Source organism: Brachyhypopomus gauderio, unplaced genomic scaffold (genome assembly GCF_052324685.1).
Source record: "Brachyhypopomus gauderio isolate BG-103 unplaced genomic scaffold, BGAUD_0.2 sc45, whole genome shotgun sequence".
Taxonomy (NCBI): domain Eukaryota; kingdom Metazoa; phylum Chordata; class Actinopteri; order Gymnotiformes; family Hypopomidae; genus Brachyhypopomus; species Brachyhypopomus gauderio.
Genome location: NW_027506871.1, coordinates 35,001 through 57,694, shown reverse-complemented (window position 1 = coordinate 57,694; position 22,694 = coordinate 35,001). Strand labels below are relative to the sequence as shown.

At 43.3% G+C, this 22,694-nt stretch overlaps 1 protein-coding gene across 5 annotated transcripts in view; it reads left to right on the top strand.

The window, feature by feature from the left end:
• The window catches only part of LOC143486764 (uncharacterized), a 25,578-nt gene that overhangs the window by 1,717 nt on the left and 1,167 nt on the right, over positions 1-22,694 (top strand). For 4 of the 5 annotated variants that reach the window (XM_076986178.1, XM_076986179.1, XM_076986180.1 and 1 more), the window contains 18 exons: positions 420-638; positions 844-918; positions 1,748-3,533; positions 3,815-3,988; positions 4,901-5,074; positions 5,405-5,578; positions 5,810-5,983; positions 6,702-6,875; positions 6,988-7,101; positions 7,284-7,457; positions 7,745-7,921; positions 10,254-10,427; positions 10,939-11,115; positions 11,527-11,754; positions 11,879-12,052; positions 14,187-14,360; positions 14,434-14,612; positions 15,163-22,694. The exon at positions 15,163-22,694 is cut by the window's right edge and continues 1,167 nt beyond it. In XM_076986178.1, the coding sequence (XP_076842293.1) occupies positions 476-638; positions 844-918; positions 1,748-3,533; positions 3,815-3,988; positions 4,901-5,074; positions 5,405-5,578; positions 5,810-5,983; positions 6,702-6,875; positions 6,988-7,101; positions 7,284-7,457; positions 7,745-7,921; positions 10,254-10,427; positions 10,939-11,115; positions 11,527-11,754; positions 11,879-12,052; positions 14,187-14,360; positions 14,434-14,612; positions 15,163-15,203 (4,506 nt within the window). In that variant the 5' untranslated portion in view covers positions 420-475 and the 3' untranslated portion in view covers positions 15,204-22,694. The remainder of the gene's footprint in view (positions 1-419; positions 639-843; positions 919-1,747; positions 3,534-3,814; positions 3,989-4,900; positions 5,075-5,404; positions 5,579-5,809; positions 5,984-6,701; positions 6,876-6,987; positions 7,102-7,283; positions 7,458-7,744; positions 7,922-10,253; positions 10,428-10,938; positions 11,116-11,526; positions 11,755-11,878; positions 12,053-14,186; positions 14,361-14,433; positions 14,613-15,162) is intronic. The other variant, XM_076986182.1, reaches the window with a different exon arrangement.

Below are 22,694 nucleotides of genomic sequence, written 5' to 3'. Positions count from 1 at the left end.
GTAAAGATTCTGTAAAGTTCTCATTTCTCACGGTTGACTGATCACGTGTCGTGATTGTTTATTGAACAATACCGCAGTGTAAATTATTCTTCCTGATTTGACATCAGTCCAGTCATCTCCTCCTAGCAGAGGGTCATCTGTGTGTAGGCTGTCTGTACATTCTTGGTATGCATCGTGTTCACACTCCGTTTGCATATAAAATACCATGTTTCCTGTTTATTTAGCTGCGACAGTCACTGACACGCTGTGTGTCCCCGTCTACGCTTTTTACGTGGGACGTAAATATATGTGGTATAGCACAATAATTAAAGTTACTTCTCAGGTGTTCACTGAGGTCAACTGAAGATGACTTATTGGCTTACATGTGAATACTGTAGTCATTAATGTAGAACTTTGTCCTTCGTCACATTACCATCCAGGTGTGACCGGACATGATGGTACCGTAATCTGCAGTGGTGAAGTGCTGCTTAGTTAGATGATGGAAACTTCTACTCCAGCTCAGAGTGGTCAGGTCCAGACCAACAGCACAGCTCAGAGTGGTCAGGTCCAGACCAACATCACAGCTCAGACTGGAGGGAATGTCTGTGCTCCTCAGCTTCATGGGAATTATTTTCAAGGCCCAGTGTACATGTTTCAAGGTTTGTAGTTTATAAATTACTGAGTCTGTCCATTTCAATTTTTTTCTTTCACATAAAATGAGAAGTATAGCCTAAATATTGTAACTATAATCAGTCTACGTACCATCTTCACTGGAGTTATTCTCCTGTTTTGGAAGCTTGTTTTTAGTGTGTTGAGTTTTCAGTGCAGTGTGGAAGTTATTACAGATCTCACGTCTGCCTGCAGGTGCAGAAACTAAAGATTCCACCTGCTGTGCAGCTCAGGACAGGCGCTCTGCTGACATTACGGCTCTCTCAGAAGGTATTTGTGTGTGTGTGTGTGTGTGTGTTTGTGTGTGTGTGTGTGTGTGTGTATGTGTGTGTGTGTGTGTGTGTGTGTGTGTGTGTGCGCGCTCACGCATGAAGGTTGGACATTGACTACTGTTCAGTTGAGTACACTTTACAGTAGTGGGTAGACTACTGTTCAGTTGAGTACACTTTACAGTGGTGGGTAGACTACTGTTCATTTGAGTACACTTTAGAGTAGTGGGTAGACTACTGTTCAGTTGAGTACACTTTACAGTAGTGGGTAGACTACTGTTCATTTGAGTACACTTTACAGTAGTGGGTAGACTACTGTTCATGTGCATGAGTGTGCATTCAGTGTACTAGTTTAGGAATGAAGTTACCACACCACAAGTTAGCATAGCTAAACAAACTAGCATAGCTACACATGCTAGCATAACTACACATGCTAGCATAACTACCAAGCTATCGTTACTGACAAAATCCCAGAAAATCTCAAGATTTTTTTTGCTTACAGTGCACACCCTTTTGTGTGTGTATGTGTTTGAGCGTGCACATGTTTTTGTGTGTGTGCATGTTGACTACAAATTATTAGTACCAGAATATTTCAGTACTTACGGCAGTTCACTTTAATCCATTTCAGGTATGGAGGAAGTTTGTCTCTTTTACTGTAGTTAGTGTTTTATGAATGAAGGTGGACTGCATAAAATGTTGCACAGTGATATGTAGAATATCATAATATTGTAATAATGGCATACACTGAGTGTTAGGATGTAATTCTGAATTTGATATTCAGTATTACCATATATTAATTTTTATTTGTTCTGTTTCTGTCTGCTTATCAGATTTGATCATTCAGTATAAACAAAAACACAAATGCTTGCTAATGAAGAAATGTAAAAAAATTAATGAAGGCCTCTCAGAGCACGGATGCTCAAACCTTCTGTATGAGATCTACACAGAGCTCTACATCACACAAGGAGGGAGTGGAGAGGTCAATAATGAACATGAGGTGAGACAGATTGAGACAGCATCCAGGAGACCAGCAATAGAAGACACACCCATCGACTGCAACAATCTCTTTAAACCCTTAACGGAACAAGATGAACCAGTTAGGACTGTGCTCACAAGAGGGATTGCTGGAATTGGAAAAACAGTCTCTGTGCAGAAGTTCATTCTGGACTGGGCCGAAGGAAGAGCCAATCAGGATGTCTGCTTCATATTTCCACTTCCTTTTAGGGAGCTGAATTTAATGAAGCAAAAAAACCTCAGTCTGATGGAGCTTCTTTTCTGCTTTTTTCCACAAATAAAAGAAATACAATTAATAGACAGTGATGCGTACAAGGTCATTTTCATATTTGATGGTCTGGATGAATGTCGACTTCCTCTAGATTTCCATAACAATGAGAGTTTGTGGGATGTAATGGAGTCGACCTCAGTGGATGTGCTGCTGACAAACCTCATCAAGGGGAATCTGCTTCCCTCTGCTCTCCTCTGGATCACCTCTCGACCAGCAGCAGCCAATCAGATCCCTCCTGACTGCGTTGACCTGGTAACAGAGGTTCGAGGGTTCAGTGACCCTCAGAAAGAGGAGTACTTCAGGAAGAGGATCAGGGATCAGATCCTGGCCAATAAAATCATCTCACACATTAAGTCATCAAGAAGTCTCTACATCATGTGCCACATTCCAGTCTTCTGTTGGGTTTCAGCCACTGTTCTAGAGAGGATGTTGGGTGAAGCAGAGAGTGGAGAGATCCCCAAGACTCTGACTCAGATGTTCACACACTTCCTGATCTTTCAGATCAAACACAGGGACAGAAAGTACCATGGGAGATATGACTTTAATCCTGATCAGACCAGAAAGATCATTTTGATACTGGGGCAACTGGCCTTTGAACAGCTGGAAAAAGGCAACCTGATCTTCTATGAAGAAGACCTGAGAGAGTGTGGCATTGATGTTAGAGAAGTGTCCGTGTACTCAGGAGTATGTACCCAGATCTTCAGAGAGGAGTTTGGGCTGCACCTGGGAAAGGTGTTCAGCTTTGTACATCTGAGTGTTCAGGAGTTTCTGGCTGCATTGTTTGTCTTTCTGTCCTTCATCAACAAAACTGTGACAAAAAAGGGTCCCACTGATCTCTCTGATTTGATCAACAAGCCAACAATGTATGACTTTCTCAAGAGTGCAGTGGACAAGGCCTTGCAGAGTGAGAATGGGCACCTGGACCTTTTCCTCCGCTTCCTTCTGGGTCTCTCACTGGAGTCCAATCAGACCCTATTACGAGGCATACTAACACAGAGAGGAAATGGCTCTCAGTGCAAACTGAAACTCGTTGAGTACATTAAAAAGAAAATTGGGGAGGATCTCTCGCCAGAGAAAGCAGTCGAACTGCTCCACTGTCTGAAGGAGCTGAATGATCATTCCTTAGTGCAGGAAGTGCTGAAGTATGTGAACAGGACAAGTTATTTTTCTCTCCGCGGGGCACATCTCCCTCCGGCAAAGTGGTCGGCTGTGGCATACGTCATGCTTGGCTCAGATGAAGACCTGGATGAGTTTGATTTGCATAAATACATGCCTACAGAGGACTGTCTTCTGAGACTGCTGCCAGTGCTCAAAGCATCCAGGAAAGCCAAGTTGGTATATTTATTTAATCATAAACATTTACTGGCATTTGACGGTATTGGTATTGGATTTTTTGATCCGTCAAAATCCGACACAAGTACGACTAGGACCAGTGAGAAACATAACGAACACACACACAGGACAGGGCAGCTATAGACTACTGACATAAACTGGACTCATTAGCCAGTTTGTAATATGGACCTCTGTCGTCATATCTCATATTTGCTTGATGTTTTGTGTGTGTTTTGATGTGGTGTCTCGGTGTCCTGATGCATCATCATTTCTTTGCCAGACTGTGTAATTGTTGGCTCTCAGAGGAAAGCTGCACAATCCTGTCCTCAGCACTCCGATCAAGCTTGTCACGTCTGAGAGAGCTGGACATGAGTGACAATAAACTACCAGATTCAGCAGTTAAGCTGCTCTCTGCTGGACTGATGAATCCAAACTGCAAACTGCAGACACTGAGGTGAGATCATCTTTACATGGATGCAAATCACGCACTCACTCATACTAATTTATTGTATATATTATATCACTTGAATGAATATTTTAGAGCCCATGCGGCCCACGGGCTATTTCTGGCCCACGAGCTGTTTTGAAAAGTGTTCTCAAGACGATGCCGGGGATTGCCTTTATGGCAACAACAAACAGGTAGCAGACGCCCAAATGCGTTCGCCACCCACCCCGTCGACAGTTTACGTTCGCCACCCCCCCCCCTCCCCAACCAGCCCCTTCAGTGATTGAAAAAATAAAGTGTGGCCCGTCATCATTTCTATTTGAGTACCCCTGTTTTAGAGAGACTTGTAGAAATTCTCAAGGTTTGTGTGTGTGTGTTTGAAACAAATCCTGTGGTTGGTCAGATATTTTATTTTCCTCTTTCAGTCACTGTTTCAAATTCCCTTTAACCTTTAACCTTTTCATCACATGAGACTTCCACATCTGTTTCCTCTGCTGTTTTCTCCGTCTTGTCTATGATCACCATATCTGGTTGGTTTGCCATGACACGTGTCATCCGTTGTAATCCAGTGGGATCCAGTTGTCTTTGATCACTGTTTCTGGAGCCTCTCATCTGTCCATGTGCCTTGTATATGCAGTTCTAAATAATCTCTGACACTTAGGGAGTATAAACCACCCAAACATGGTCATTGTTCTCTCAGATGTGAGGGGTTTTTCCAATCTCTCTCAACTGGTGGAGTTCTGCAGAGAGGAGGGTACACCTGTAACCACCTCATTTTGTTTATTGTTATTCTGTCCATTATGTGGAAGGTTTTACACTCTTGACATTTCCATGTTCATGTCATAAGATTTTTTTAATGTTTTTTTTTTACCATGTTCAGTTGGTTCACAAACGTGTGTGTCTGTGTGTGTACACATACAGGATGTCTGACTGCAGTATTACAGAGGAAGGCTGTGCTGCTCTGTGTGCAGCTCTGAAGAAAAACCCATCACACCTGAGAGAGCTGAACCTGAACTGGAATAAACCAGGAGACTCAGGAGTGAAGCAGCTCTCTGATCTACTGGAGGATCCACACTGTAAACTGGAGAAACTACTGTAAGTTACTGATTTACAGACACACACACACCCACCCATATGTATGTTTGTGTGTGTATATGTTGGTGTGTGTGTGTGTGTGTGTGTGTGTGTGTCTCATATTTTTACTCTTTCTCTTTTTTTCTGTGTACATACCCTACATATGTTTGGACTATTATCTGCTTTTTGAATTTCTATATGTTGAATGTTGTACATTACAGTTCGTTGCTTAATGGATATATTTGAGCTACAAGGAAGGTGGTTAAAACCATTGACAACTGAAATGTTTTTGGAATGTTATTGAAATGTAAATATTGTATCTGTGTGTCTTGTCTTGTTTTCTCTCTACAGTCTGTCTGGCTGCAGTATTAGAGAGGAAGGTTGTGCTGATCTGTGTTCAGCTCTGGAGAAAAACCCCTCACACCTGAGAGAGCTGAATCTGAACTACAATAAACCAGGAGACTCGGGAGTGAAGCAGCTCTCTGATCTACTGGAGAATCAACACTGTAAACTGGAGAAACTACAGTGAGTTTCAGATTTTATTGAGTATTAATATCCACGATTGCCCAGGATGAATATATTAATTTAGTTAACAAACAAGCTAAATTCAAGATGCAAACAGGTAAGTAGAAGTACATAACAAATCAAATAAAACAAAAATGAGGTTTACACTTATATTCACATACAAAATTGAGTTTGATGTTTTGCGTGTGTGTGTGTGTGTGTGTGTGTGTGTGTGTGTGTGTACACATACAGGATGTCTGACTGCAGTATTCCAGAGGAAGGCTGTGCTGCTCTGTGTTTAGCTCTGAAGAAAAACCCCTCACACCTGAGAGAGCTGAACCTGAACTACAATGAACCAGGAGACTCAGGAGTGACCCAGCTCTCTGATCTACTGGAGGATACACACTGTAAACTGGAGAAACTACAGTGAGTTATTGATTTACAGACACACACACAAATACATATTTGTGAGTGTGTGGTTATATACATACATATGCAGCATTACTTCAAAGTTTGTGAACTCCTTGAGTAGTTTAGATCTTTCTGTTATTATGATTCTCTTATTTTATCATCACCAGTTTTGTATATGAAATGTCAGGTGTATGTTAATCAATTCCATGTACTTGTTGTGAGGGGAATGTGTGAGTTGCCAGCAGACTACATGAAACAAGGAATCAGAGTAGAGTGCAAAAGTAGATGAACCACAGCTGCACTGGTGAAGTCAATTAGGTTAAAGATTCTGGTGAAACACATGTGAGTGTTCAAGTAATTAATTAAGAAGATCAATCAAAAAGATTTGAGCCACACTGATTACAAGGGGGAGGAAGCCAATCAAAACAAGATTGTGCAAAGGTGTAAAGCACACAGATAAGCAATGCAGAGAGGAAAGGAGACATGTGAGGACTTCAGGAAGAAGGTGGCCCATCCATCTGGGAAAAGCAGCAAGAGCATCTCCAAGATTTAGGGAGCTGGTCTTGTGATTGGAGGGTTGTGGGTTCAACACCCAGCTAGGTGCCCTTGAGCAAGTATATACACAGTATATACATATATATATATAATATATATATATATATATAGTGCTGTGTGTGTGCGTGTGTGTGTGTGTGTGTGTGTGTGTGTGTGTGTGTGTGTTATTTCACTGCAGGCTGTCTGGGTGCAGTATTAGAGAGGAAGGCTATGCTGCTCTGTGTTCAGCTCTGGAGAAAAACACCTCACACCTGAGAGAACTGAATCTGAACTGGAATAAACCAGGAGACTCAGGAGTGAAGCAGCTCTCTGCTCTACTGGAGGATCCACACTGTAAACTGGAGAAACTACAGTGAGTTACTGATTCACTGTATTCCTTTTCACACATAGTACACACATAGTAGGTTAAACAGATCTAAACATTTAAAAATGTATTTAAGTTTAAAAACAATTGCTCTTTGTAGGGTATGTGACACTTCACATTTAAGGCAGTTCAGTGTGAGCAGCAGCAGAAACATGAGAGTGAAGCAGCTCTCTGCTCTACTGGAGGATCCACACTGTAAACTACAGAAACTAACGTGAGTTACTGATAAGTGTGGAACATCTCAAATATACAGTAGCACTGCGCATGCATGTTTGACTGAAAAAGATTTATGCCTTTACTTTTTACCTAGTGATTTATTAGATTATTGAGTATGTCTGTGTCTTATAGTGCTAATATATAGGTAATATAGTGCTGAATATTAATGTGTTTTCCCAGGTTGAAATCGTGTAATCTCACAGTGGAAATCTGCACAGTTCTGGCTTCAGCTCTGAGCTCAAACTCCGCAAGTCTTTCAGAGCTGGACCTCAGTTCCAGTGACCTGCAGGACTCAGGAGTGGAGCTGCTTTCTGCTGGACTGGAGAATCCACACTGTAAACTGGAAGGATTAAGGTGAGATCACTGGTTTCAGTGGATGTAGGTTATGTTCTTGATTTTTGAAAGAACATATATCTGTGTTGGCGATAATTTGGCACATCAGCTCAGTGTTCCCACCGTATCAGACATTTAATACAGTGTAAGTACACTTAAAGTACACTTTTCCACTCACATAGTGCACTACACACAGGCTGATCATGACAATATCAGAATCTTGCTCAAAACACCAGTATTTTTAACTTTCTCGGGAACTGTGTGTAGCTATTGAGCTATATGCAATGTTTATCCTCTTTTCTCTACAGTCTCTCTGGCTGCAGTATTGGAGAGGAAGGTTGTGCTGCTCTGTGTTCAGCTCTGAAGAAAAACTCCTCATCACACCTGAGAGAGCTGAACCTGGGTGGCACTCACCTGGGGGACTCAGGAGTGAAGCAGCTATCTTCTCTGCTGAAGAATCCAAATTGCAAAATTGAGAAGTTAAAGTGAGTTGTTGACTTGACGTGCTTCTATCCAGTGCAAATGTTCATTTAAATTAATATATTATCCATATATTATTCCTCAATGTAAAGGAATGATATGATACACTTTGCTTGGAAATCCACTGCACAATTTAGTTCCAATAGATAGATAGATAGGTATTTACAATACTCAATGTTCTTGTAACATGAGTTGTGGCAGGATGTGGAGACGAGTAATCTTCACATACACAGCTTTATTCGCTTACATGAACAAATGAAACAGCTCCGAACAACCTCTCTGGGAAGACAGGGGCAAAGACGTTGGACCAAAGCATAGAGACAATCACAAAAACACACACAGGTGCATTAACAACAAGGGGCAGAAAAGGGAAAAGGGGATTAGGGAGAAAAACCAGGACAGACAAAAACACAAACTGGAATGGAGTCCCAGACCTCCACGCCTGATGCCCTGTGACTGGTGTGGTTGGCAGTCCTGGGGTGACGGGTGTTGGGGCTGGCGGGGTTGGCAGTCCTGGGGTAACGGATGTGGGACTGGCGGGGTTGGCAGTCCTGGGGTGACGGGTGTTGGGGCTGGCGGGGTTGGCAGTCCTGGGGTGACGGGTGTTGGGGCTGGCGGGGTTGGCAGTCCTGGGGTGACGGGTGTTGGGGCTGGTGGGGTTGGCAGTCCTGGGGTGAAGGGTGTTGGGGCTGGCGGGGTTGGCAGTCCTGGGGTGACAGGTGTGGGGGCTGGCGGGGTTGGCAGTCCTGGGGTGACGGGTGTTGGGGCTGGCGGGGTTGGCAGTCCTGGGGTGACGGGTGTTGGGGCTGGTGGGGTTGGCAGTCCTGGGGTGACGGGTGTTGGGGCTGGCGGGGTTGGCAGTCCTGGGGTGACGGGTGTTGGGGCTGGTGGGGTTGGCAGTCCTGGGGTGACGGGTGTTGGGGCTGGCGGGGTTGGCAGTCCTGGGGTGACGGGTGTTGGGGCTGGCGGGGTTGGCAGTCCTGGGGTGACGGGTGTGGGGGCTGGCGGGGTTGGCAGTCCTGGGGTGACGGGTGTTGGTGCTGGCGGGGTTGGCAGTCCTGGGGTGACGGGTGTTGGGGCTGGCGGGGTTGGCAGTCCTGGGGTGACGGGTGTTGGGGCTGGCGGGGTTGGCAGTCCTGGGGTGACGGGTGTTGGGACTGACGGCTTCCCTCTTGGTCCCCCATCAGGACCTTTGGTGCGAGCGCCAGTGTTTGGTACTGTAGGGGCACTGTCATGCTCCTGAAACGTCACCCTGGGACGCACGCTGGCTTTGGGTCCTCGTGCAGTTCCTCGTGCCCTCACTAGGAGGCGTTCTTCGACGTTGGAACCCCGGGGGGGGCGGCACCCAGGGGGGGAGCCTTGGGAGAAGAGTTCTTCCTCAGCCTCCAACTCCTCCTCGACCTCTGAGAAGGTGCAGCTCCTCATGCTGGTGCCTTCTGAGGTGCTAGTTTACTCTGTAATTTCTCCCTCCGAGGAGGGAAGAGGAAAGTCTTCTCTGGTATTTCGACGGGGGAGGGCAGGAAGTGATAACCTGATAATCTGTTGTATCCTGCTCGTGGAGCTGGGGGTGGAGTTTGTTTGATCTGCCAGCTCTCTGTAGAACCCAGCCAGGCCCTCCTCCTCGGCCTCGCGAGTGCACAGTTGCAAGAATGCGCAGAAGAGTGAAATGCATATATTATATAGATTCATGACCTATAGTGATCTATTTCATGTGTTTATTTCTGTTAATGTTCATTATTATGGCTTACAGCCAATGAAAACCCAAAATCATTATCTCGGAAGAAAATGACCAACTGAGAAAAATATTTTTTAATTCAGAAATGTTAGCCTACTGAAAAGCATGTAAAGTACACTCAATACTTGGTCTGGACTCCTTTTGCATGAATTACTGCATCAATGAGGCATGGCATATTTGCCATGAATCTATTTAATATATGGGTTTCACTTTTTTTTTATTTTTATAAATTATGATTTTAATGATGTTCTTGAGATTTATTGAGATGCACCTGTATATGGACGCGGACTACACCTTCACACCCCCAAAGGGTCAGGGGCTTTACCGTGACGGGTCTCTTACTCTCTGACATTTGACAACACAGACACACACAAGTTGTAAAAAGATGTTGACTAACTGATCCACCTGACTAGGATCGGAGTCAGTGTCACTTCTTATTCATCTTGTATGTGAGACACACACACACACACACACACACACACACACACACACACACACACAGAGAGAGAGAGAGAGAGAGAGAGAGAGAGAGAGAGAGAGAGAGAGAGAGAGAGAGAGAGAGACTCTCTTTATTCTGATTATTTCATCTTTGTTTCTTCCAGTTTCAGTCACTGTAAACTCTCAGAAGAAAGCTGTTCTCATCTGGCCTCCGTTCTGAGCTCAAACTTCTCAAGTCTGGCGGAGCTGGACCTCAGTTTCAGTGGACTCCAGGACTCGGGAGTGAAGCTGCTTTCTGCTGGACTGGAGACTCCACACTGTAAACTGGAAGGATTAAGGTGAGATCACTGGTTTCAGTGGATGTAGGTTATGTTCTTGATTTTTAAAGATGATTTTTGAAGATAGTTTGGCACATCAGCTCAGTGTTCCCACTGTATCAGAAAATCAGACATTTAATTGTTTCCTAAAATCCTGGGGACGTGTACAGTGTAAGACCCAAAGTACAGTTCTCCACACACATAGCACACTACACACAGTCTCATCACGACAATATCAGAATCCTGATCCACACAGGATCACACAGCACACTTCACACACACTGCACCCAACATACAAGTTCAAACAGCACACTACACACACACACACACACACAGATGGCATGAGCTTGGTATACAACAAAAGTACAAAAACAGTCTAAATAAGAACCAGCCTCTTGGCCATCCCTGCACATATACGTACACAAAGACCATCACAACCATATCAGAACCCTGCTCAAACCTGCCAGTATCCGTAACTGTCTCAGGAACTGTGGTGTTGTTGAGCTATATGCAGTTTTTATCCTCTCTACAGTCTCTCTGGCTGCAGTATTGGAGAGGAGGGCTGTGCTGCTCTGTGTTCAGCTCTGAAGAAAAACCCCTCATCACACCTGAGAGAGCTGAACTTGGGTGACAATGTACTGGGTGACTCCGGAGTGAAGCAGCTCTCTGATATACTGGAGGATCCACACTTTAAACTGGAGAAACTACAGTGAGTCCATAAACAATGAGTGCATTGTTGTAAATTGTAGTTCTCTCATAATCACTCTAGAAATCAATTTTGAAATTCAGTCATTTCAAAATGGCTGACATACCTTTATAGTATCCAAAACCATAAAGGAATCCATTTAGTTACAGTCATAGTTTGTGCCCAAACACCAAATTCTAACATCCCAGTCAGTTGAATTTCTGACTTTGTTTAATCTGCGATGTATACATGCTGACTATGAACATTTTACTAAGATGTCAGTTTTATAGATTTATTCCTGTTTTATCTTTATACTTGAATACTAATTACCAATAAATCTATCATTATGTTGAGAGCGAGACAGATAAAGTTTGTTTGCGTTGTTCCTGTGTGAGTTGTAAATACACTGAGGTGTTTTTCTCCTTCTCTCTACAGTCTGTCTGGCTGCAGTATTACAGAGGAAGGCTGTGCTGCTCTGTGTTCAGCTCTGAAGAAAAACCCCTCACACCTCAGAGAGCTGGACCTGAATGACAATAAACCAGGAGACTCAGGAGTGAAGCAGCTCTCTCCTCTACTGGAGGATCCACAATGTAGACTTGAGAATCTTGCGTCAGTGCCCTGTGGTCTCTTTTACCCTATCCCTAACCATATAGTCTCTTTATCGTAAGGGAGTATTTATGAATTTTGAAGCTTAAACTACAGTAAAACAAATGCATAGAAATACATTGTAAAAATTGTTAATCAATACACAAAAGTTAATTGTGGACTGGGGGTGTGTATCTTCTAGACTGGGCAGTTGTGGTCTCACGGAGAGAAGCTGTGAGATCCTGGCCTCAGCTCTCAGCTCAACCTCCTCAAGTCTGAGAGAGCTGGCACTGACCGTCAATTACCTGCAGGACGCAGGAGTGAAGAAGCTCTCCGCTGGACTGCAAAATCCACGCTGTAAACTGGAAAGACTGTGGTGAGACCATCAGTTTTTTTATTTATTCTGGATGTACACATACCCACTTTCAATCTTAGTTGGTTTGAGTTGTAAAACATTTTCTTTATGGAGACCAGCTAAATATCTCCACTCTGTCAATGCTTTGTATTTATTATTTATAATAAGGCGAAAACCATTTCCAGTATCTCATATTTGACAGGATTATCCATACAGTACACTGTACTTTAGAATCAATGAGGGATCTTTCACATTTACACAGTTCAAAACTGCACAGCCAGAATATTAACTGCCATTTAATTATTAGCCATTAATTAATTAACCATTAATTACTCCAGCATTGGCATCCTTACATCCCAGTGCACTGCACAAACCAGCACCAGATATTACTGATGTTTTTCATAGTCCTGCTTAGTTGTGCATGTTTTTATGTGGAATTGATTCATGTACACCTGTACGGTCCTTAAGCTCAACACACATCAGCACACACAAGCACTGACATGAGAACCATGCGGGGAACAAAGGGAGACGAGACAGGAGAGGGGACAGGACAGACCGGGACCGAGCAGAATGATGGACAACAGACAGTGGAACAGGGACAAAGACAGAGGGAGGGAGACTACAGGCACAGACACACAGGGTACAGGGGTACACAGGGATAGCCAATTTTCCCCGCATATGTGTACCGTTTTAACGTCTCGCGTTTTATCTCGCGAGATCATCCTTTTTTTTCTTGAGCACCGCCACTTGGCTGGGTGATCAGTTAAGCGTGGCTGCAGCAAGAGTAAAAAAATGTACCTCTGATCCACATCTATGATTCAATGAGTTACTAGTTCACTCTGGTGCCAACCACTGGCGAGCAATCGATCGCGATATAATACTTAATTTGTGTCCATTTTACACCGCCACCCCCTCCAGGTTCAAATCTCACTCCAAGCGATCTTGAAAAGTTGGCAACCCTGCAGATGTATGGTTAAATTTTGGATTCAGAAACCATGATGGTAGGGAAGAGTTGGATAAAAGCACAGCCGTGTGTAAACTGTGCAACATGGAGGTGAAATATTGTGGGAATACCACAAATCTGAGAAATCATTTAACGCGACACCATCCTGATATTCAAAAAACCAGAACCCAATTTAACGCGACACCATTCTGACCAGAACCCAAACAAACTCCACTAGAGAAGGCATTTGCGATTAAACTATCTACAAGTTCTCCCCGTGCCAAAAACTAACGGAAGTGCTTGAATTTCACCTTTTAAAAGTGTATGATTTACGTCGTTTTCGGTGCGCGGACCCTCACGCCGGTCACGACGCGTCAAGTATAAAGCTGTGAAGTTTTCTCAACAGTAGTATTGTTACTGCAAAAAGGAGCTGTCTCACTCCTCAACATGTTGATCAGCTCCTTTTCTTGCAGAAAAATTTGACAATCTCCAAGATGTCAAAAACCAGTCATGAATAAATCTTAGTTTTTGGACCTTAATGTTTACAATATTCAGAACTATGTTCATAAATGTTTTTGTTACATGTAAAAAAAAAAAAAAAAAAACTTAATTTGCACTTTAAAAGGCTGTTCAAAACCGCTTTCAATGCCTTTTCTGGTAAAGGAGCTATGTGGAAGAGTGTGCATTAATTGATATTAAAAAAAGAATGTAACTGTTGTTCACAGTATAAACACTAATATCTTAATACATTTTAATAAAGTTTGAGTGTTCCTTGTATCATTACAACATTTCACATTCAAACTACACTTTTTATTGTAACTGAAATGTCCCTACAAGAATCGATATTGAATCGGATCGAATCGAAAATCGAATTGAATCGGGACCTTGTGAATCGAAATCGAATCGAAATGGGAAATCAGTGGTGATACCCACCCCTACTTTGCAGATACACCCAGTGTTTAGAAATATTTATTTAGTTTTGCAGTGCATTATTTTGCCTGGTGAAGTGTGTGTGAGTTTTACTCTTTTATTTCTCCTATTGTGTTTATTTCTTCTAAATGTTCAGCTAAAGTGTCTTTTATTACACTATTGCCATACGTTCTGTGACGCCATTAAAGCTAATCAAGTTCAGGTTGATCTGAAGGAGAGAGCACGTTTAATCTGTGTGTGTTTGTGTGGAAAGAGTGTAAGAAACCCTTCTTCACTCTGCAGGCTTTGCTTTTGTCACTTTGGAGAGGACGGTTGTGCTGCTCTGTGTTCAGCTCTGAGGAGAAACCCCTCACACCTGAGAGAGCTGAACCTGACTGACAATACGTTTGGTGACGCGGGAGTGAAGCAGCTCTCTGCTCTGCTGATGGACCCACAGTGTAAACTAGAGAAACTACAGTGAGTTGTTTAATGTTGGTTGTTATTCATGCTCTCATGCGGTTGTACTTACTCAGAAATGTATCTACTACAGAATGATGAACTGCAGGATTGGAGAGGAAGGCTGTGCTGCTCTGGCTGCCGCTCTGAGGACCAACCCCTCACACCTCAGAGAGCTGAACCTGGACTACAATGAACCAGGAGACTCAGGAGTGAAGCAGCTCTCTGATCTACTGGGGGAACCACAAGATCATGCATGGCATAGAAACTACAGTGAGATACCTCTCCATCTCTCTCTCTCTCTCTCTCTCTCTCTCTCTCTCTCTCTCTCTCTCTCTCTCTCTCTATGCCTCCCTCCCTCTATCTCTGTCTGTCTCCCTCTCTCTCTCTCCCACTTTCTCTCTCTCTCTCTCTCTCTCTACCTCTCCCTCTCCATGCCTCCCTCTCTCTCTCTCTCTCTCTCTCTCCATCTCTCCTTCTCCCTCTGTCTCTCTCTCTCCCTCTCTCTCTCTATGCCTCCCTATCTCTCTTTCTCCCACTTTCTCTCTCTCTCTCCCCCACTTTCTCTCTTTCTCTCTCTCCACCTTTCTCACTTTCTCTCTCTCTCTTCCCTCCTTCTGTCTCTCTTTTTACTTCTGTGATTTGTACTGAGTCCTGAAGGGTTCTGGAAGATGATAAATATTGTGGTATCATTTTGCATGTAATCCAGTCATTATGTATATAGGATGTATATTGGGCAGCCACTGCTACCTGTGCTGTCCTCCTTGGGGACGGTTTGTCTAGCTGATCCGCACCATGTGTGATGGGTCTGTTGTCTGTGCAGGTTCTGCTGAATGTTCCTCCTGTGTCCTCCTCCGAAAGTGACTGAAGCTCTGCTAGCCAACCAGCACCAGAAGCAGGGACAGACCCACCAGTGCCACCAGTGTGTCCAGCGCTACCAGCAGGTCCCAGTGGACACCGCTGTCCCTGCTCTGAGACATGGTGACTTCTCCGTACTTCAGTGCATACTGGATTCAGATGCTTCATGGGGATATTGAGATGGGACCATGACAGTTATGAGTTCACTGCCGTCTTTTTTAAAGCCTGGGGTCACTTATGGCGCATTTCCACTAGGTCCTGCTTGGCGCGGTACGGTTCTATACGGGTCGCAATGGAACGGTACGGTCGCGTTGTGTTTCCATTACAATGGTGAACCACCCCAATGTGGGTGGAGTCGCTGTTGGCACGTGGGTTGTAGTGTCGTGACATCATTTGTATGCGACCACAACACCTGTCGATGCCCCTTAACACATAGCATTATTGTATCTTATTTATCTTTATCTTCATTATTGTATGTGGTTGCTCTAATTATTGATAATAATTTGGTATTACTCAAACAGGCTGAACACACCCTGCATAAAAAGCATCAGTCATACAATCAAATGAAATCAAACTTTATTATGAAATATAGATATTTAAAGTACAACATATGTAAATAATATAGTTATAGTTAAAAAAAAGTGCAAAAAGCAAATATATACGTATAGCTTTATATGAAATAAATATTTATAGTACTACAAGCAACATTTTGTGTGCGTTTACTGGCGTCTGTCTCGCATGGTGTTCACAAGTTCGCCAAGCAGCCCGAGGAAAGCCCGGTTGAAGGAAACATTTTCCGCCAACTCCGCTCGCCTCGTCAGTGGAAGGGGAATCTTGAACATAAAAAATAACAAATATTAAACACAAGCATTCCCGTGAAAGCAACAACAATGTAGCGTAACTGCACAAAATGTGTAGCACGTCATCGCTGCTCATGCTGTGTTTATGGCTACAGCTAACTAGCAACTAGCAAGGCTAAGAGCTAGCTATTGTACAGTAGTGACTGTGGTGGTAACATTAACTACAAACACAGCTCTAAATTCCTGCGTTTACAATAGATGCGTTCATATTACGTTCATATTACATCTTTTACGAGCCTAGTAAAACTGAAATCACAATACACTCACCATTCTCCGTGGCCTCCAGCACCGACATTGTCCAGCACGTTTTCTCTTCCGTTACTGGCTGGCCGGTGACCGTATAACATCCATTTGCTGGAACCATTTCCAGTCTTTGCGGTTTGCTCCGCTGCGTCCGTTATGGTCCTTCACCGCCCGGTAATCGCGTTAAGCTTTTTTAGCTTGGACCGACCGGCACTGCTGAATGGACCGCTGGTAGCCATGAGTGGCCATTAGCGCGGAAACCTCGCTAAAAACCTTTACATTTCTAGTGGCCCCGTCCAGTTCGCCCTGGATTTTTTGATCGCTGATTATTAACAGAAAGGTTTGTACCTCGGCGTTTGACCAGGGAACAGACTTCTCTCCTTGGGTTTTAAAAATGGCTGAGGAGTCCATAGCATAGCGGAGGAGTCGCTCTCCTGACGCAACCTGTGACGACACTCCCTGGCCAATCAGTGTCATGCTGTTCCTCCACGTCACAGAACTGTACCGCTTCGGAACGGTTAGAACCTCGAGCGAGTTGGTACAAAAATAGTACCCGAAAGTACCGGCTAACCGGGACCTGGTACTAATGGAAACACTCACAAACCGTCGCGAATCGAACCGTACCGCGCCAAGTAGGCCCTAGTGGAAATGCGCCATTATTTTATTGTGTGTAATCATGTTGCTTGTTGTGTACAATACAACAACCTTGGGTGTGTAAATAGAGACTAAGACCTTATAAGTGTGTGTCTCTTCTTGATTGGTCTCCCTGATGGCTGCATGTGATTCCTTCTTAGTGGTCTCTTGTGTGTGTGTGTGTGTGTGTGTGTGTGTGTGTGTGTGTGTGTGTGTGTGTGTGTGTGTGTGTGCGCGTGCGTGCGTGCGTGCGTGCGTGCGTGCGTGCGTGCGTGTGTGTGTGTGTGCGTGTGTGAGGTATGTGTGTGTGTGTGTGTGTGTGTGTGTGTGTGAGGTATGTGTGTGTGTGTGTGTGAGGTATGTGTGTGTGTGTGTGTGTGTGTGTGTGTGTGTGTGTGTGTGTGTGTGTGAGGTATGTGTGTGTGTGTGTGTGTGTGTGTGTGTGTGTGTGTGTGTGTGTGTGTGTGTGTGTGCGCGCGTATCCTCCTTACACCACTCTTGCAGGTTGACTGACTGAAGTCTAGTGCTCCTTTGGCAGGGCTAGTGATCAATGAGTCACTAGTGATCATCAAAGCTACACTTCTGGAAGCACAAACACTGAACGAGTCTAGCGCCCTCTAGAGGGAACACTTGGCAGTGTATCTATAAGTTGAATTGAGCACAATTATTAAGTGGAGACTGAGAGAGAATTATGTTCTCAGCCAAATAAATCTGACCTTTTCAGTATTTAGACTAACATAAAATACATCAAATATAAAGTACAGAAGTAGTATATAAATGTATGTAAAGTATGTAAAAATTAAACACAAATTTGTTGTATAGTTACAATAAAGTTTAGAATATTTTATGATCCAAATAAGAACATGGTCAGTTCTCACAGGTAATTTACATAACTTTATTTACATAACTATGAATATTCATCAGGCTTTCGTGGTGATGCCTGTTCTTCAGATCAATAACATCTATCAGGGTGTGATTTGACCACAGTGCAGTCTAATCCTGTCAGCACCTCTAAAGTTTCCCTTTGTTAATGTTAGGGGTTGACAACATACCAAAATTATTGCAATTGCAAAAAGGCCTTTATTAAAACAGATATCTCCGGGGATCTCATTTACATCAGAGAGATCCAAAATGTACTGGTAACAAGCAGGTTTATATACTAATGCTCCACCCCTTCAGTCCACTTGCATGGTCATACATAGAGTTCTCAACGTGCATGCATGACTTTGCATTATTTCATGGTCACGGTGTCTCAACCTGATAGGGTGTCCTTACAGGCAGTTGGTGCAAGTGACCTTCTGTGGAGCTTATCAGTATAGAACATATTCTACAGACACTTCACAAGAGTCTAACACTTGCCTTAGACCAAAGTATTTTCTGATGCAACAATAGGCTGTATAGCCCTTCTCAAAATATATAGCTTAAAGCTCCACATACAATCCATATACAATTAACAATTGTATATCTAATTTTAATAACACATTTACTGATGAGCAAAATATACTTTTGCTAATGTTATTGCTAAGCAAAAACAAATTTTCTCAACATTACCAGAGACCACCTGGAGTAACAGGTCAGTCTATTTCCCCGAGAGAGGGCAGGTGGGAGTCTGACCTGATGTCTTTCTTCACTTATATTTGTCTCTTAGTAAAGCTATAGTGTTTTCATCCACAAGATGGCACCATAACATGTTCTATCAGTGTGTGGACAGAGATGACGTCATGGACTAGTGCTTCAGTGTGCGGACAGAGACGAGCAGGCTCTTTGTTTCTGTGTCCTTCACTAATTCCATGGAGTCATGAATTACCCACCTGTTTTCTCGGAGCAGGAAGGTGATTAAAAGTGTTCACACAGATGGGCCAGATGTTGTTGTACTTCCCAATAAACGTGACTGGCCTGGTGTCCGCTGTGGGCGGAGCTAGAGCCGGTCCCTTCACACCACCACGGAGAGTCATTCTCCCCACTCTACTTTGCCCTGGACTATCAGGTATTCAATTTCTGAAGACTCAAAAGACGGGAGAATTCTTGCATGGACTTTGTTAATTTTTCAGTTATATGCTTTGTTCATAACTTTGACACTGAAACACCTTATGAGTAGTTAAAATATATTTTCTAAAGGATGGGTACTGTAGTCTGATCTAATTTAAAGTTGACTAGATTTAAAGATGACTAGAATTTAACTTCTAATTCAGCCATACACTGTACTAGAGAGAGAAACAGACCTCTGAACTCAAAAAGAGGATTAAAATTATTTTTCTAAGATTAATCATATGAAATTAAGGCAGTGATCTTGACAGACCTACTGAACACTGCCTAAGATTATAAGTGTGTCTGAATAGAAACTGTCACAGACAATCCCAGGAGTTTAAAAGGACACGTTACCCTTAATCCCAGGAGTTCAAAAAGGGCACTCGTAACCCCAGGAGTTTAAAAGGGCACGTTACCATTAACCCCAAGACTTTAAAAGGGCACGTTACCCTTAACCCCAAGAGTTTAAAAGGGCACGTTACCCTTAATCCCAGGAGTTCAAAAAGGGCACGTTACCTGTAACCCCAGAAGTTTAAAAGGGCACGTTACCCTTAACCCCAAGAGTTTAAAAGGGCATGTTACCCTTAATCCCAGGAGTTTGCCCCTCAGCCTAGCTGCCCATTCACACACACTTTGTTTGGCTTGCAAAAAACACTGCATGAAGGATCTCACTGACAATGAAACTCCTCTTACTGTGTATATGTCACTGTGTGTGTGTGTGTGTGTGTGTGTGTACGTGCGCTAAGAGGTACAGTGCTAACAACATGGAAAACAGGTGCAATGTGTTGGCAGCATAACATACAGATGCTTATGCTTTTGATTTTTGTAGTTTAACATGTCAAATTGTTCTGATTTATTAGAACAGTTGGCATGATGTACGTGGTGAGATGAGTTATAACTCACTGAACTGACCCACTGCCATGTCACTGGGTGTGAAATCATGACATCGTGTACATCATTCTCTCTGAACTTTTTATTTGCCTATATTTTTAAACATAGTTGCAAATCTTTGTTCTCTGGTTATGCTGAGTTGCACAAAAGTGGCTTCTTGGATAATTTCCCTTTAAGTGTCATAACAGTGCCTGGTTTACTGTGACTTTAACACACTCTTGTATGAGACTGTGTGTGTGCGTGTGCGTGTGTGTGTGTGTGTGTGTGTGTGTGTGTGTGTGTGTGTGTGTGTGTGTGACAGGAGCTCAGTTTGTTTCCCAACTTTTATCAAAATATGCTGATGTATCAATTTAACTAAGAACTGATCTGTTGCAACTCGATCCTTACTAAACCTTTAACACATCAAACACACACTTCACCAGGGACTACTGGGCAGAGAGAAACGACAGACACAAAAGAAAAAAATATTCCTAACCCTCACACTCGCACACCGACGTTTTATAGTGTCAGCAGAGGCAGTTTTCAGAGACATCCTGCTATAGGGGACGTCTAATTCCCTCAGTAGATGATGATGATGGTGATGAAGAAGTTGACATTGAGTCTAGCAGCAGTGTAAACCACTGGAGACCCGCACAGAGCTCGCCTGCATCGTCTTAGCGCCGGAGTTCTGGCTCATGATGTGTTAATGAATAATACATACCGCAGGTATACACATCCTGTTCCACAGAAACCTCATGACCACAATTAGGAAACTCTGATGTGTTCCTATAAAGCACAACACAGCACCCTGCGAGGGTTTATTGCTGTATTACTAATTATTATTAAGAAATACGTAACTGTTGTTTCATATGGATCAAAAAATTCTTAACTACACAGAGCCAAAGTGTTAGTATTATGCGTATGCTAATACTTGTGTGTGTGAGAATGTGTGTAGTTTTTAATAAGGGGCTGCTCCATCCGTCTAGTCCACAGGAGCCATGAGACAGTTCCACATTTTACCTGCAACTCACTTTTCAACACCCCTACACCAAGACACTTAGACACCGTCTTAGACTGTCTGGTGGCCCCAAGCACAAAGAACACAGTCGCGTTTTTAGAGACAGACACTGTACTGTGTTATCGGGTCTAGGGTTAGGGTTAGGATTAGAGTTAGAGTTGGAGTTGGGGTTAGGGTTAGATTTAGAGTAATTTCTTGGTTTCTAATCTGTCTGGGGCCAGCAGTGCCTGCATTTCAGCTACTCCAGATGGAGTTCCACTTTAATCTGACTCACTTCATGTCTTGTAAGACTCAAGACTCTCATACACAAGATGAGAGAGGCATATAAACTGTGCTGGAGGGCTGACTGACCACGGGAGACACACACGTTCAATTTAAAGACCTGAAGGGAAAGGACGAGAGACAGTACCCCCCCCCCATTTGTGAGGTCACATACTGATGTTGGACGAGAAGGCATGGTACTTTAATAGCCTTTAATAGTCGATTCAAGCTACTTTTTTTGTGTTTATATGATTTTGTTGAGGATCTCCATTTGATTTTACTTTGGAACAGAAATTGGAAATGTCCAAATATCCCCATTTTGTATTGTTAGTTCATAAGCTTATTCCTATTGTCCCAAAATTGGTTTGTTTTGATTGATCCTCGATTTCTTGAGAGTCCTTTTTGTTCTGAGTTTATATTCCTTTAATGTCTCACAGTAAAGAAGGTGTATGCTGGTGTTCTTTGGATCTCTGTGTTTGATAATTTCCTAAATTCCTTTTGTCTTGATCAAACCAACCAATCAAATCAATGGACTTTTGCAGCTGTCCTTTGGAAAATCATATTTAAATCTCTCTCTCTCTCTCTCTCCCCCCCATTCCCCATGAAGGAATGCCCTCCTGTGTTCAGTGTGTGTGTGTTTGTGTGTTTGTGTATGTGTGTGTGTGTGTGTGTGTGTGTGTGTGTGTGTGTGTGTGTGTGTGTGTGTGTGTGTGTATGACCATGTTTCATCCTTTAATAATACATACCCATGTAAACATAAAATGGGAACTTTCTGAAACAGTTTCCAGTCTTAATTATGTCAGAACTTCTGCAGGAATCTTCATCATCATCATCTTCTTCTTTTGTGTGTTCCCCCTTTCATGTCACGTGCCAAGTTGGATCAATCACAAAAAGCGACAGCACACACACACACACACACACACACACATTCAGAATCACAATGTGGGACAGAGAAAGGTGGCACCAAATAAAAGGAGAAGAGGACAGAAGTAGGTTTGACTCCTCCTCTCTCTCTCTCTCTCTCTCTCTCCCCTCACTTTCTTTCTTTCTCTCTGCCCCCTCTTTCTTTGCTTCTATCACTCCCTCACTTTCTGTCTCTTTGGACTCTTTGTTTTGGCTGGATCACCTGACTAGCTCACAGGTAGGTGCGTGTGTGTGTGTGTGTGTGTGTGTGTGTGTGTGTGTGTGTGTGTGTGTGTGTGTGTGTGTGTGTGTGCGAGAGAGAGAGAGACACACACACACACTCACACACATTTAGCTTTGATGCCGTCCTGAGTTAGTTACAGGTTTCCGTGAAGGCCGAATGTCCTCCAGGACAAAACCTTCATCAATTAGTAATGACAGTCCCATCCGGTTTGAATTAATGGGACACACTCACGTGTCTCCATCATTAAACATTCATTCTACTCTTTCTGCCTCTTCCATAGCCAGGCCCTGATTTACATGTATGTCTTTGTGCTCAGAACACACACACACACACACTAAGCAGTCATCCTGCTGTCTGTGTGTGTCTACAGGATAGTCTTCAACCAACTTTCTGAATTGTGTTTAGTGAAGCAGGAAACATATCAGCACACAGAGGGA